The sequence below is a fragment of the Natrix helvetica genome, assembly GCF_964273705.1.
Source record: "Natrix helvetica genome assembly, chromosome: 1".
Taxonomy (NCBI): domain Eukaryota; kingdom Metazoa; phylum Chordata; class Lepidosauria; order Squamata; family Natricidae; genus Natrix; species Natrix helvetica.
In genome coordinates this window covers 357,765,476-357,779,702 of record NC_138548.1, presented here as the reverse complement: position 1 = coordinate 357,779,702, position 14,227 = coordinate 357,765,476, and the positions used below count along the sequence as shown (strand labels likewise).

At 43.7% G+C, this 14,227-nt stretch overlaps 1 protein-coding gene across 1 annotated transcript; it reads right to left on the bottom strand.

Moving 5' to 3' along the window:
- Window positions 1–2,451: 2,451 nt before the first annotated feature.
- On the bottom strand, window positions 2,452–8,674 carry LOC309397958 (uncharacterized protein). Its single transcript, XM_081964409.1, has 6 exons — window positions 8,569–8,674; window positions 6,956–7,533; window positions 6,582–6,699; window positions 6,382–6,461; window positions 5,470–5,596; window positions 2,452–3,427 (listed from the first exon to the last, which is right to left on the bottom strand). The coding sequence occupies exons 2-6, from the start codon at window positions 7,463–7,465 to the stop codon at window positions 2,457–2,459; spliced, it is 1,806 nt and encodes a 601-aa protein (XP_081820535.1). The 5' UTR covers window positions 7,466–7,533; window positions 8,569–8,674; the 3' UTR covers window positions 2,452–2,456.
- Window positions 8,675–14,227: the final 5,553 nt, after the last annotated feature.

Below are 14,227 nucleotides of genomic sequence, written 5' to 3'. Positions count from 1 at the left end.
TGGAGATGATTGGCCTCTCCCATAAGACATAAAAGAGGAACAAATGTGAGCCTTTGCAGGAAGCAATTTTGTTCGTTCAGGTCGGTTTAAACTCTGAAGCACGGTTTGAATCTGTGCTCCATTTGGCCTGGCAAAACTAATCGGCAATTAGGTCTTTGCCAGCATTTCAAGGGAGATAAAGGTGGGTGCTTATAAGCCTTACACTGAAAGACTGTTGCAGACTTCTATCAGACTCTTCACAGATTGTGAATTATTACAGGCTGTGAATGAACATAATTCACAGCCATTTCAATAAAAAGAGGGTTTGGGGGACTAAGTGTGTGATTTTTACTGTCTCAGGATGTCTATGTCAGAACAATTTCATTAATGGCCACATCAGCATTATTATTGCCCTCAAAGGGCCAGTTACATGTAAGACTATGACAACTCACAGAGGTTGGGTAGGTGTCGCCAGGTGGGCATGGCCGGCTCGATACCACTCACTGGATGTCACTGACTTGGGCCAGCTGGGTCGGGATGGAATAAGTTGCACTGAATAACTCAAGGTGGGGAAAATTCAGTGCCTTTTCCCCCAAGCCCAGCCATGATTGTCAGTTTGCAAGCTCAGTTGTTGATAAAAGTCACCACGCTTGGATTGGTGTGTGTGTGTTTGTGTGCACAGGATGACAAAGCAGACGTTCTTCTCCCAATCTCAGACATCGTTGGTGTTTGTTTCCCTGTCCGGTACCTCCTCCTAGCAAAGTTACAGGCAGAGGGATGACATTGTTGGATGTGAAAGAGTGGAGGTGGTTTGTAGGGAACATAGTCCAACTTCTGCCTTGAAAGATCTCTGGATAGCAAGAGGAGGTGGCAGGGTAGCAGCACTCCCCAGCGGTCCTGCACGAGAGAGGCTGATCCTTTCGGAAAGGAAATCCGTGTTTCTAGTTATGTGTGGTAAAGATGCTGGCTTGTTGGGACACCCTTCCTCCTCTCCAGAGATCTGTCAAGGCAAATGTTGGACACGGGGGAAACTACTTCCTGCAAACTTTCTCCTCCACACTTCCACATGCAGCAGCATACTCCAGGCAAGACTGGAAATGGGGATCCAGAGGTCTCCAGCAGAGGACCTCCTGAGGGCCCTATCTATCCCCTCTATTTTGTTATACATTTACTGAGTCTTGCACCGGAAACTTGAACTCAGGAAATACCTTTTAACTTTTGTAATATGTGTTTTTTAATGCTGTACGGTGCCCTGAGTCCTTTGGGAGAAGGGCGGCATATAAATCCAATAAAACAAACAATCAAGGTGAGACCACAATGAGCACGAAAGCCTCTCCCGCCAGAGGAGCCTCACCATCCCTCTCAGGCCACATGGAGGACCTCTGGATAGAGGCACAGGCAGCCCAGAGCCCTGGGAAATGGAGGGCAAGCACCCAGCCCAGTCCTCAAGTTCCTGGGTCCCCGGGATCTTCAAGCCCAGCCCAGCCTAACTGAGGGGTTGCTCAGCCGCGCTTATTCTTATGTACTGCCCGGTACAATGTCCACTGCCACCTCCACGGCCCACTTAGCACTCCAGATCCTGGTGCCACTTCCAGTGCACACACCCAGGAGTAGCGTCCAGCTCGGGTGGGGAGGATCGTAGTAGTGTGGGACGGCACCTTGCTGTCTTCTGGGTGGCCACGTGTGCCACACCAAACCTGATCGCGGGCTGGTTCTGACCAACAGGACTTGTGTTTGATATATCTGATCTAGTATAAAAAACAAACATACAAAGAACTCATTGTTTGTATGTTTCTCTTTTGTATCTTCAATATTTTCTTCAAAGGAGAAATATCTCCACAACCCGTATCGGGAGGCAGGAAACTTAAACCATCTAGAATCCAGTACTTTCGATACATGTTTTCAGCTCAACTCAATCAAATTCGATACGATTGATGATTTAAAACAGCAGTCCCTAAACTTTCCGGCTTTGTAGACTAGCGGGGTGGGGTGGGGGGGAGAGACAGAAGATGGCTCTTTGCAAGCGGCAGGAAGCATGTGATCACCTTTTGAGGGCTTCTGACAAGCAAATCAGATTCATTTCATAACAGTGCTACTAACTTAACAACCAGAGTCATTCAAATGTGGCTAGAAAAGTCGACAAACGGCGCAAAATATACTTAATAACTGTCTTGCTTAGCAACAGAAATTTGGGGCTAATTGCAACATACACCAAGGACTATTTGGATTTGTCTTGAAGTTCTTTCCACAATTCCTTTATTGATATGGTTTCTCCAATGTGTGGGTGATTCTAAGGTGAGTAAAAGTGCTACTCCTTAAAAAGCTCAACACGATTTTTCTCCCATATGGATCCTTTTATGGGACGTGAGATCACAATTCCTTCTAAAGCTGTCTCCACACGTCACACATTTATAAGGTCCTTCTCCTGTGTGGATCCACTTGTGGGAATTAAGATCATAAATACGAGTAAAGATCCTTCAACACTCCATGCATTTATTAGTTCTTTCTGTGTGAATCCTCTTGTGGAAATTAAGACTACTGCTACAAGTAAAGGTCTTTCCACACTCCATGCATTTATAAGGTCTTTCTCCTGTGTGATCCATTTGATGGGTTATAAAAGAACGATTATAGCAGAAGGTCTTTCCACACTCCATGCATTGATACGGTTTCTCTCCTGTGTGGATCCTCTTGTGAGTATTAAGATTACCACTGTTCCTAAAATCCTTTCCACACTCCATGCATTGATACGGTTTCTCTCCTGTGTGGATCCTCTTGTGAGTATTAAGATTACCACTCTTCCTAAAACTCTTTCCACACTCCATGCATTTATATGGCTTCTCTCCTGTGTGGATCAAATTGTGGGAATTAAGGCTACTGCTACAATTAAAGGTTTTTCCACACTTCATGCATTTATAAGGTCTTTCTCCATTGTGATTCCTTTGATGTCTTATAAGAGAATAATTAAAACAGAAGGTCTTTCCACACTCCATGCATTGATATGGCTTCTCTCCTGTGTGGATCCTCTGGTGGGAGTTAAGATAACTGCTACAACTAAAGCTGTTTCCACACTCCTTGCATTTATAAGGTTTTTCTCCTTTGTGAATCCTTTCATGTTTTCTAAGAGCGTGATTATCCCAGAAGGTCTTTCCACACTCCCTGCAGATATTTGGTTTCTCTTCTGAATGTGTCTTTTTATGAGAAAAGAGATGACTGGAGGTATTGAACCTCTTTCCACACTCCATGGATGTATATGGTCTTTCTCCCATATCATTCACTGTATGGTTAGGAAGCCAACAGACCTGAGAAAAACCATTTTTATTTCCACTTTGTGATTTCTTTGTTTCATCATTCTTTGGTTGCATCTGATCTTCAAATTTCCTTTTCCCCCATTTCGAATGGATCGATTGGCGTTCCCGCTTGCAATTCTCATTCTCTTGCCCATTAAAGCCTTGGAAAAGAAAAAGGAAAACTGTATGTTTTCATTCCTATAGGATTGGATCACAACCCTGAGCTAATCTTTTACCTGGGACAATTCCATGATGCCACAATCTCCCAAAATGTACTGGACACCGTATCATGCTAGGGCAGCAACATACCCAGCACCTCCCAACTTCAGTAAAAGTGGAATTTCTACTTATCCGCTTAGCACAATCTTTAAAAGCCAAAGGGAATTTATGGTTGGCAATAGCTTCACACCCTCAACTTAGGCTAATGCCAAACTCGGTACACAATTGGTCATACCTCAAAGAAGAAAACATCCCTCACAGGACTCACCCAGGCTTGGTGGTAGCAGCTCAGGGCCATCAGGAACCCAGTGACCAGGTTCAGGAGGGAATACCAAATCCTGGTAGGCAGAACCTGGCTCAAGAGAGGCCACAACATCCCTGCACGGAGCCTGTTCCCCAGATTCTTACTAATATCTTCTATGAAATGAGTATTGTGTATTTTATGAGCAGAAAGCATTTATTTAAAAAAAAATCTTTATGTAAAAAGCAGCCTATGAAGTTTTCCAACTTTTCTTTCAATAAATGTACTTCTCTTATAAAATCAGTTTGGTCAAATGGTTAAGAAACCAGGCTAGAAACTGGGTGACTCTGAATACTAGTTCTGTCATAAGCATGAATGCTGGCTTGGTGACTTTGGGCCAATCTTTCTCAGCTCAACCCATTTCACAGGGTTCTTGTAGGGAAAACAGCAGAAAGGGGGAATAATGGATATGTCCACTGCCCTAATTATTTACAAAAAATAAAAGAAGTATATATAGTGTATTCGGAATGTATTCAGACTCCCTTCACCTTTGTCAATTTTATTACGTTGCAACCTGATTCTACAGTGGTTGAAATTCTCCCCCCTTCCTTAGTCTACATAGAGGACCCTATAATGACAAAGTGAAACAGAATTTTAAAAAATGTCTGTAAATTTAGTAAAAGGAAAAAATGAAATATACCATTGACATAAGTATTCAGACTTGTTACAACAGCACTTGAAATGTAGCTCAGGTGCCTGCCATTTCTTATTAGTGTTGCTGACATGTTTCTATGCCATGATTGGAGTTCACCTGTGGTCAATTCAATTGATTGGATGGGATTGGAAAGACACACAGCTCTCCATAGAAGGCCTCACAGCTGACAGTGCGTATTGTAGCAGACCAAAAGCCATGAGGTCGAAGGAACTGCCTGCAGAGCTCAGAGACAGGATTATTGAAAAGGAACAGATCTGGGGAATGCTACCACAAGATTTCTGCGGCACTGAAGGTTCCTAAGACCAAAATGGACTCCATAATTCTCAAATGGAAAAGTTTGGCATAACCAGGACACTTCCAAAAGCTGGTTGCCCAGTCAAAATGAGCAATTGGGAAAGAAAGGCCTTAGTAAGAGAGGTGACTGAGAAACAGACGGTCACTCTGACTGAGCTCCAGAAATTCTGGTTGGAAATGGGACAGCAGAAGTAGCTTGTAGTACTGCATTCTCATCACTGCACCACCACAGCTCACCAATGTCCTAGAGTGGCCCAGCCTGACTTGAACCTTATTTAACAACCCCTGGAGGGACCTGAAAATTCCTGTCCACCGACAATCTCCATGCAACCTGACTGAGCCTGACAGGATCTGCAAGCAAGAATGGCAGAAAATCGCCCAATCCAAGTGTGCAAAGCTTGTTGCCTCATACCCAAAAAGACAAGGCTGTAAGTGCTGCAGATGCTTCAACAAAGTACTGAGTGAAAGGGTCTGAATACTTATGCCAATGTGATGTTTCTGTTTTTTTTCTTTAATATACAGATATTTCTAAAATTCTGTTTTCACTTATTGGGTACCGTGTGTAGATTAAGGACAAAAAAAGTGAGTTTGAACAACTGTAGTAAATGCTGCAGCATAACAAATTTGGCAAAAGTGAACGCGTTCCGAATGCACTGTAAATAAATTATTTTTTAAATCAGAAATAACATTTAACTCCCTTCCCTACGTTTCGGAGCACAGAAAGGGGTTCTTACCCAGAGAAAAGAGATTCCTGGAATTCTCCAGCATGACTTCTCTGTGGAGCGCTTTTTGGTCAGCAGCCAGTTGAGACCACTCCTCTTTGGAGAAATACACGGCCACTTCCTCAAAAGACACAACATCCTGAACAAGACCACATGTTTCCTTATTAACAGATAATCCCAAGAATGTCATAATTTTCTTCTATCAATTCGAGGAAAGAGATCCAGTGAACGAAACAGGCATCTTCTGCTGAATTAAGAATTAAGATCTCACCTCTTTTGGCTGACGGCACAACTAAATTATGTTTGATCAATCTGTTGGTGTTTGGAAGGCCTCACATTGTAACCAACTAAAATATGGTTGGGTCAATTGGTAGCTGGGTCTTAAATCCAGCACTTGTCAGTGACTCCCATTCTTCCAAGCAGAGGGCAGAACAAAATACTAGCAAAACCCACCTGACATGCTTTCCAATGGGGAAACATTTATCCACTGATAAATGTTACTACTGAGGGACTAACGTACTCCAACTCCACACCTACATGAAGAAGTTGGAAGATCTAGCAATACTAGTCTGTATGTCTATGGAGATTCTGAATCACAGATGTCTCAAAGATGCTTTTCAATAGACAAAAAAGGAGCATTTTTTGGTAATGATGCATAAGAAAAACCCTGGGAAACAGAAGGAAGAGCCCTGATGCTGACATCAGTCAGGTCAATGAAATTTGATGGTGATGCATGAGGGATGGAGAAAGTGACTCACCAAGGATCCCCTCAGAAAGAAGAGGGTAGGCTACACTGTGTGAATGTTTAATGACTTGAGGTCAAATTGATATTGCTTAGGAACAGCAATTCTATACATTCAACTCTAGAACAAAATGAAATCCATCCAAGTTTCAGGGGCCTTTTCCGGTCTTTCTCATCCTTACCTGAAGTAGCAGTTCAGCTAATTCTTCAGCTCCATCAGAAAGAGGTGATCCTAAAAACTCCAAGGACGGCTTTCTACTCTCTGTGAGAAAGAGAAAAATAGTGGAAGCAGATTTGTTAAAGAGAGACACCCCAATCATGAGGAACGAAAGAATCAGCTAAATGTTGAAATCTCACAACACCCAGAAAGAGCTTTTCTTACCTTGCATAGCGTTTTGACTTTGATCTTTCTGGAAGTTCTCCCTGAAGAGCAGCTCTTGAGAAGGTCTGAATGAATCTTTCCCCTCCTTAGGATACTCAATCAAAGTTTCCATGGATTTCTGGACATGATGCAATTAGAGAAACAAAGGAAGAGCACAGAGATACAAATGATTTATCATACTACATCTTCAAACCAGCAGACCCCAATGTCCATTGCTGAAACTCGAAAATGAATGGAAGAAATGCCCCAAATACATCCACTGCAAGGACACTACAAATGCCCTTAGGAGTTAATAATCCCAGAAAATTCTGCCAGAGAGGAATTGACAAATTCAGAGAGATCCTCTTTAATCTCTGATGATTCCATTCTCTCACCTGAAACTCTTCTTGCATGTTTTCCTCCTCCTGAGTCAGCAAGAAGCCTTCGGCCAGGGACACCGCCTGGGAACTGGTCTCCGCTCCACAATCCCGTACCCATCTTGCCATCTCTGGGGGAAGGACAGCAAGCAACTGTTCCAGGAGCACCAGATCCAGCATCTGAGCCTTTGTGTGTTTTTCTGGTTGCAGCCACTGACGACAAAGGTAGTGAAGCTGAGTGCAAACATCTCGGGGACGGCTCCCATCCTGGAACCTCACTTTTCTGAAGTGACAGCACTGGACCTCTGAACTATTGGATGCCTCTTCTTGGCTCTTCTGCCCAGGACTTGCCCCATTCTTCCCAAAGCTCCAAGGCTGAGCAGCTGGAGGGCCTTTCCTAATTTCTGCATCTGCTGGGTGTTGTCCCTCCATCTTCTCTCTGGTCTCTAATGCAGCTCCAAAATGGACCCAAGGATCGCCACAGGATTTTCTGTTCACAAGAGGTCTGGCCAAATTTTCCATGGCCATTCAGCTCATTTCCTGGACAAGATACTTAAGATTCCAGAAGAAGCAGAAAATATTTTGAATGTACGTATCTGATATGGAAAAATGGGGAGGAGGGGAGGGAAGAGAAAATTAAGAAATTCGTATCAACCTACGAAAGGTGGAAGGTGAAATCTTATTAGTTAGCTTGCTCTCTCTACATATGGAGAAAATTTCAGTGAACCATTATCAAAATATTGGAAAATACATTTAAATGTGTTTTTTTTCATTTCTACTACCTAGTTTTTATTTAAAAATTATTTTTTCTTATGCCTTATTGTTATTTTTATAAATTACTCTAGGCAGAAATCATACATAACGCTCCTTCTCACTATCTTCCCCCAAAACAACAGCCCAGTGAAGTAGTCAGGATGGGCTCAAAGCTTTCATGTCAAAGGTTGGATTAGAAAGTTAATCTCCCAGTTTCAAGCCTTGTGACTTCAATCACTGAGCCAAATGGCTCCCTCTGGCTAATCATAATTTAATATAATTAAATTTAAAAGACAGTTTAATATCATTCCTATGGCTGCACAGTTAAGAACGAGTCCTTGCACCCCTTGCACTCAATTCCTCGCACATGCAGTTGAAGCTTTGTATGCAAAACCAGCAGGATGGGCTCCGACCTCGCTTCTCTCGGACTAGGAAGGGGGAGGAGGGGGAAACCCCTTCTGAAAAAGGGGCCAAGAAATATGCAGGAAACTGTCCAGGAGTCAAGGCTGACTTGGAGGCAAAAAATCTCTCTTTTGCAAAGACCTCTCCTCCTCTCCCTCCATGCAAAACTTTTCCCGTCGAAATGGAGCGCAAGTCCTCTTTTTGCGACCCTCGTTTTTTTTACCCCGCTGGGGGCGAAGTGAAGGGCGGGAAGCTTTGCTTTCTCCCATGCCTGGACATTGCATGCACAGGGACGGCAGGGGAACATGGGGCCACTGGCTCCCCCTCCCCCTTTCCACGACTCCAAGTCTGATGAATGCGAGCCTCCAGCACGAGAGAAAAGTCACACACACACACAGTTACTGAACCCCGACCCATGTCTGGATCTCCAAGTCCAAGACTTCCCTGCAGCTTCTTCCCTTGCTGGAAAGGCTCACCCGGGCACTGTAGAAAGAGCCGACAACCTTTCAAGCCTTTGCTGGAAAATGCCTCGGAAGCAATCCTCACCCTCGACTTGGGAAAGAAACCGCGCATGCTCAGTTCTCCCCGCCTTACAAGAGAAGGAGCTGTCCGGCTCTTCCACGGAGCCCCCTAGAGGATCCTATACGCATTGCGCGAAGACCCTGCAAGGACGTCGTTTTTCCATGCGGGTCTGTGGTGATGGGCATTAAACTTGAATAATAATAATAATAATTTATAATTTATTAGACTTCTAGACCGCCCCCTCTCCCCGAAGGGACTCGGGGCGGTGTACAGGTACAAATTTAAAAACCATACAATCAATAATATACATAATTAAAATTGAATTAAATGTCCCCTGTACAAATTTATAAAAATTAAAAACTTAAAGCTTAAAACCGAACCATAAAAATTTAAAAATACAGACTGAAGGAAAGGAAAGGTTCCTTCTAAAATTGCCTATCTAGAAAGGAAGTGGCCTCTCCAGCAATCCTTAGTTTCTAGAAAGGAAGTGCAAGCATCAATTACTAGATTTCCCTCAGTTTAATCTCTTAAGAACCATCTGTGATCTTGTGTACATTGAGAAAATATCTTGTAGAGACTCAAAAATCCCTTTCCTGAAGAGCAGCTTCTCTGAAGGGTCTGCAGGGATTCCCTCAAAAATGAGCAAAATCCTGTCAGAAATGGCAGGGCGGTCAAAAGACAAGGAACAAAAGCCTCTCTTTGAAACCCAACCTGCATCTTGTGGCTGATGGCAAACTCAGCCTTGAAGCGAGGAAGAGATCAGGGCTGGCAGAGACACAGGGAGGAAAGCGACAGGTTGAGGAAAATAAAGATTTGTATTGATTTTTCTTTACTGAGTTCAATTATTATAGCTGCCTTTTAAAATTCATGCCTTTCGGCAGACAAAGAAGCCTGGAAACACTAAAGGCAGCCTGTAATAATGTGAATAATCCTGAAGAATAGATCATGAGGAAAAAGTTGCATCAATATAATAATAATAATAATAATAATAATAATAATAATAATAATAATAATAATAATAATAATAATAAAAAATATTTATTTCTTAGCCGCACCCTCTCCCGAAGGACTCGGGGCGGCATACAACAAAACATAGGAAATAAATATATCGACATACATATAACAAAACATATACCACGACATATACAAGGAGGAGGTGAACTGATAGATAAAAACAAGTAAAAACACAATGTTTAAAAACCCCTAAATAAATTGAATGCAATTAAAATACCCCAAATAAAAAACCCGTCAGGAGCGATATAGTTGGATCAAAGTACCAAGATCAAGTTTGTGAATCTTTAATTTTTTCACCTCAAAACAAGCCACCATGATGGAGAAATGGAGGCTGGGAGAATACAGTCTCATATGTGACTAGAGAAAAAGTGGAATTACAAAACGAAGGAAGGCAAATAAGAAAAATAAATAAAAAGTTCAAATATTACTAAGCAAAAAAAGAAGAAGACATGAATAGTTTTATTTTGGTTGTTGAGTAGGGAATATGCCCCAGGAAATTTGAGTAGGAACCTTAACACCTTTGGAGTGAAATAATATTTTTTTCTAACCAAAAGTAATGAAGATTTCACTGGTTGCAAAAGATTCGTCTGGATTTGGAGATGACTGTTTAAGAAAAAAGAGATTTAGCTACAATTAATGAAAGAAATGTTGGAGGGGAAATTGTGGTTAAGAAGCAATTTTAAAAGAACGGCCTTCACTTCTCATTCTGGCCCCGTTCTTTCGGGCCCATTTCTCTACATATCAAGGCTCCTTCTAAGTTCAACCTCTCTAAATATTTGAATAAGCCAAGTCCTCTGAAAGCCTGAAGTTTGCCTCTGACAAAACTTTCGAAAAGTTTCATGTATTTTTAATTTTTAGTTAGAACAAAATGGAATTCAATAACGTCTCATGAATAACCATACCAGTGATATTTAATTACATTTAATTAACATTTATATTTTGTTCTAAACCTTGACATATAATAGAAAGGCAAAAAGTACTTGAAAAGGGGTTTTTGAACATGCATTTCATGGGCTTCCCCTCATTCTGGCTTTTTTGTGAGAGGAATGAAGCTTTTTCCATACACATTACAATGATATATACTGTATGTGGTGAGGCCTTTGACCAAATAAGTTTCAATCAATCACAATATAGCTGGCAGGGACCTTGGAGGTCTTCTAGTCTGGCCCCCTGCTCCAGCAGGAGATCCTATACCATTTCAAACAAGTGGCTGTCCAGTTTCTTCTTAAAGACCTCCAGTAATGAAGCATCCACAACTTCTGAAGGCAAGCCGGTTCACTGGTTAATTGTCCTCACTGTTAGGAAGTTTCTCCTTAATTCCAGGTTGCTTCTCTCCTTGATTAGTTTTCATCCATTGTTTCTTGCCTTGCCTTCTGGTGCTTTCGAAAATAAGCTCACCCCCTCCTCTTAGTGGCAGCCCCTCAAATAGTGGAATATTGCTGCTATCATGCCACCCGTCCTTCTTTTCTATAGATCAGCCATATCCAATTCCTGTAAACGTTCTTCATGTTTTAGACTCCAGGACCTTATTCATCTTAGTTGCTGTTCTCTGCACTTTGTCCAAAGTCTCAAAATCTTTTTTGAACTGGGTGGAGTATTCCAGGTGTGGTCTTACTAAGGTTTTATAAAGTGATACTAATACTTCACGATTTTTGATTCTATGCTTCTGTTTGTGCAACCAAGGATTGTATTGGCTTTTTTGGTTGCTGCCACACACTGCTGGCTGATATTTAAGTGATCATCCACTAGGACAGGGGTGTCCAAACTTGGGAACTTTTAAGACTTGTGGATTTCAACTCCCAGAATTACCCAGCCAGCCATGCTGGCTGGGGAATTCTGGGAGTTGAAATCCACAAGTCTTAAAGTTCCCAAGTTTGGACACCCCTGCACTAGGACTCCAAGGTTCCTCTCACAGTTACTGTTTTTGAGCTAGGTTATAATCTGTCCTTGTACCTTTGGGTTTGTTTTTTGTTTTACTTAAGTGTAAATCTTTGCTTTTCTCCCCATTAAATTTCATTTTCTTGGATATGGCCCATTGTTCATGTTTGTCAAGATCTTTTTGGATTCTGAACTTGTCTTCTGGGGTATTGGCTATTCCTGCCAGCTTAGTGTCATCTGCAAATTTTATGAGTTCCCTTTCTATTCCCTCATCTAAGTCCTTTATGAAGATATTGAAGAGTACTGGGCCTAAGACTGAAACTTTTGGTTACTGCTTACTTTCCTTCATGTACAGTAGATGTAGTACTATTAAGAACTACTAGTTCAGTTTGTCAATTACAAATCCATCTAATGGTGATGATGTCTATCCCACATTTTTCCAGTTTACCAAGAAATAGGTTGTGGTTTACTTTGTTGAATACCTTACTGAAGTCTAAACATAATATGTCTACGGTATTTTTCTGGTCAGCTAATTGATTCACTTTGTCAAAGAAGAAAATGATTGTTGCGGCACGATCTGTTTTAACAAACCCAAGCTGGCTTTCTGTGATTTGCGAGTATGGTGATCTACACATCCCAAAGCCAGTTCTCCTGACCTCTGTCTGTCTATTTGTCAAGAGAAATTGAAGTTAGTTTCTTAATATGATCCCAGGACGCTGCGACTGGCATAAATATGAACCAGTTAGCAAGCATTTGATCACATGTTCTTGGGGATGGTGCAAAGCAGGATGTCAGACTCAATTTCATTGAGGGCCGTATCAGAATTATGATTTCCCTGAAAGGGCCAATTGCATGTAAGGCTATAACAACTCACAGAGGCCAGGTGGGTGTGGCCAAGTGGACATGGTAGGTTCGATACCACTTAGTGGGTGCGGCTGACACATTTCCTGTCTTGTATGGTAAAGAAGCTGGCTTGTTGAGGCAGCCTTCCTGGACTCAGTTCCCCTACCACCCTTTCTCCTCTTGAGATCTGTCAAGGCAAAAGTTGGACCTGGAGGAAACTGCTTCCTGTAAACTTTCTCCTCCATGCTTCCACATGCAGCAGAATTGTCCTCCAGCTCTGGGGGGTGGGGTGGGGGGGAAAGAGGGGCAGGCAAGGCTGGGAAGGGGAGATCCAGAGGTCTCCAGTAGAGGAAGGTGAGACCAGGACGAGCACCAAAGTCTCATCCACCAGAGGAGCCCCACAGTCCGTCAGGCTACAGAGGGCCCCTGGATAGAGGTACATGCTGCCCAGAGCCCTGGGCAATGGTGGGCAAGCACCCAGCCCAGCCCTGGAGCTTCCAGGGCACCAGAATCTTGCAAGCCCAGCCTAGCCCAGTCCAGCTTTCCTGATGGGGTGCTCAGCGCGCTTATCTCAAGGTTGCTGCTGCTGTGCCCGCTCTCCTTGGCCAGGTTTCTCCTGGTGAGTGTGGGAGGGCAAATTGTGTAACAGGGAGGTCCACTCCCTTTCCATGTGAGGAGCCCCAGCTTTCTAAGCAAAACATCCTCAGTGTTAGGATGGGAGACCACCAGGAGAGATCAGGAGGAGGGGGGCAAGGAGATGGCAAGGCTAGCAGGGTTGCTGGCGGCCAAGTGCTAAGGTGGAAGTTCACTCAAATCCTCCCTCCCTCCCTCTCATTCCAATCTCCTTCCTTCTCTCCCTCTCATCCAGGAAGGGACAAGGGTGGCAAAGCTGCCGACTGCCGTGGCTTTCCCATATGGGGGTGTGGGCCATCCTAGTGAAAAGGAAAGCACTTGGGGGAACAGGGCCAGCTGCAATGGCGGGCTGGTGAGCCGAGATCCCCAGCAGCAGCGCGCTGTCCGGCATTATGGCCACTGCCGCCTCCATGGCTCACTCAGCACTCCAGACCTCGGTGCCATCTCCAGTGCAACACACCCAGGGGTAGCATCCAGCTGGGGTGGGGAGGGCCGAAGCACTTTGTTGCTCGTCCTGGTCTCGCCTTCCTCTACTGGAGACCTCTGGATCCCCCCCCCCAGCCTTGCCTGCCCCCCCCCCAGGAGCTGGAGGACGATTCTGCTGCACGTGGAAGCATGGAGGAGAAAGTTTACAGGAAGCAGTTTCCTCCCTGTCTCCTGGCCCCTCCGTCTCCTGGGTGGCCACGCGGGCCAAATGTAACCTGATCGTGGGCTGGTTCTGACCGAGGGGACTTGTGTTTGACATGTCTGATCTAGTATAAAAAACAAACATAAAAAGAACTCATTGTTTGTTTCTCTTTTGCATCTTCAATATTTTCTTCAAAGGAAAATATCTCCACAACTGGTATCGGGAGGCAGAAAACTTAAACCATCTAGAATCCAGTACTTTTGATACATGTTTTCAGCTCAACTCAAATTCAATGTGATTGATGATCTAAAACAGCAGTCCCTAACCTTTCTGGCTTTGTAGCCCAGCAAAAGGGGGAGACGGGAGACAGAGGATGGCTCTTTGCAAGCGTCAGGAAGATGCATGCAGGCGCAGCTCAATTTGTGGAAGTAACTGGCCTGTGCACTCGCTGCTCACCCAAATGGAGGTTTCCACATCAGTTCCAGTGCCTGCCACCTGCACAAGTGGAGATACCTGCGCACACACTCACCCACTCCGTGTGCGGCCCAGTTCCGAACAGGCCACAGCCTGTGGGTTGGCGACTCCTGCTTTAAAAAGAACCCATGAGAAATTGGTGG

Coding starts and splice junctions, on each gene's coding strand:
- LOC309397958 (XM_081964409.1), bottom strand. CDS start 7,465: ATGGCCATGGAAAATTTGGCCAGACCTCTTGTGAACAGAAAATCCTGT. Junction 6,462..6,581: donor AAGTCAAAACGCTATGCAAG/GTAAGAAAAGCT, acceptor TCTTTCTCACAG/AGAGTAGAAAGCCGTCCTTG. Junction 5,597..6,381: donor TAGCTGAACTGCTACTTCAG/GTAAGGATGAGA, acceptor GGTCTTGTTCAG/GATGTTGTGTCTTTTGAGGA.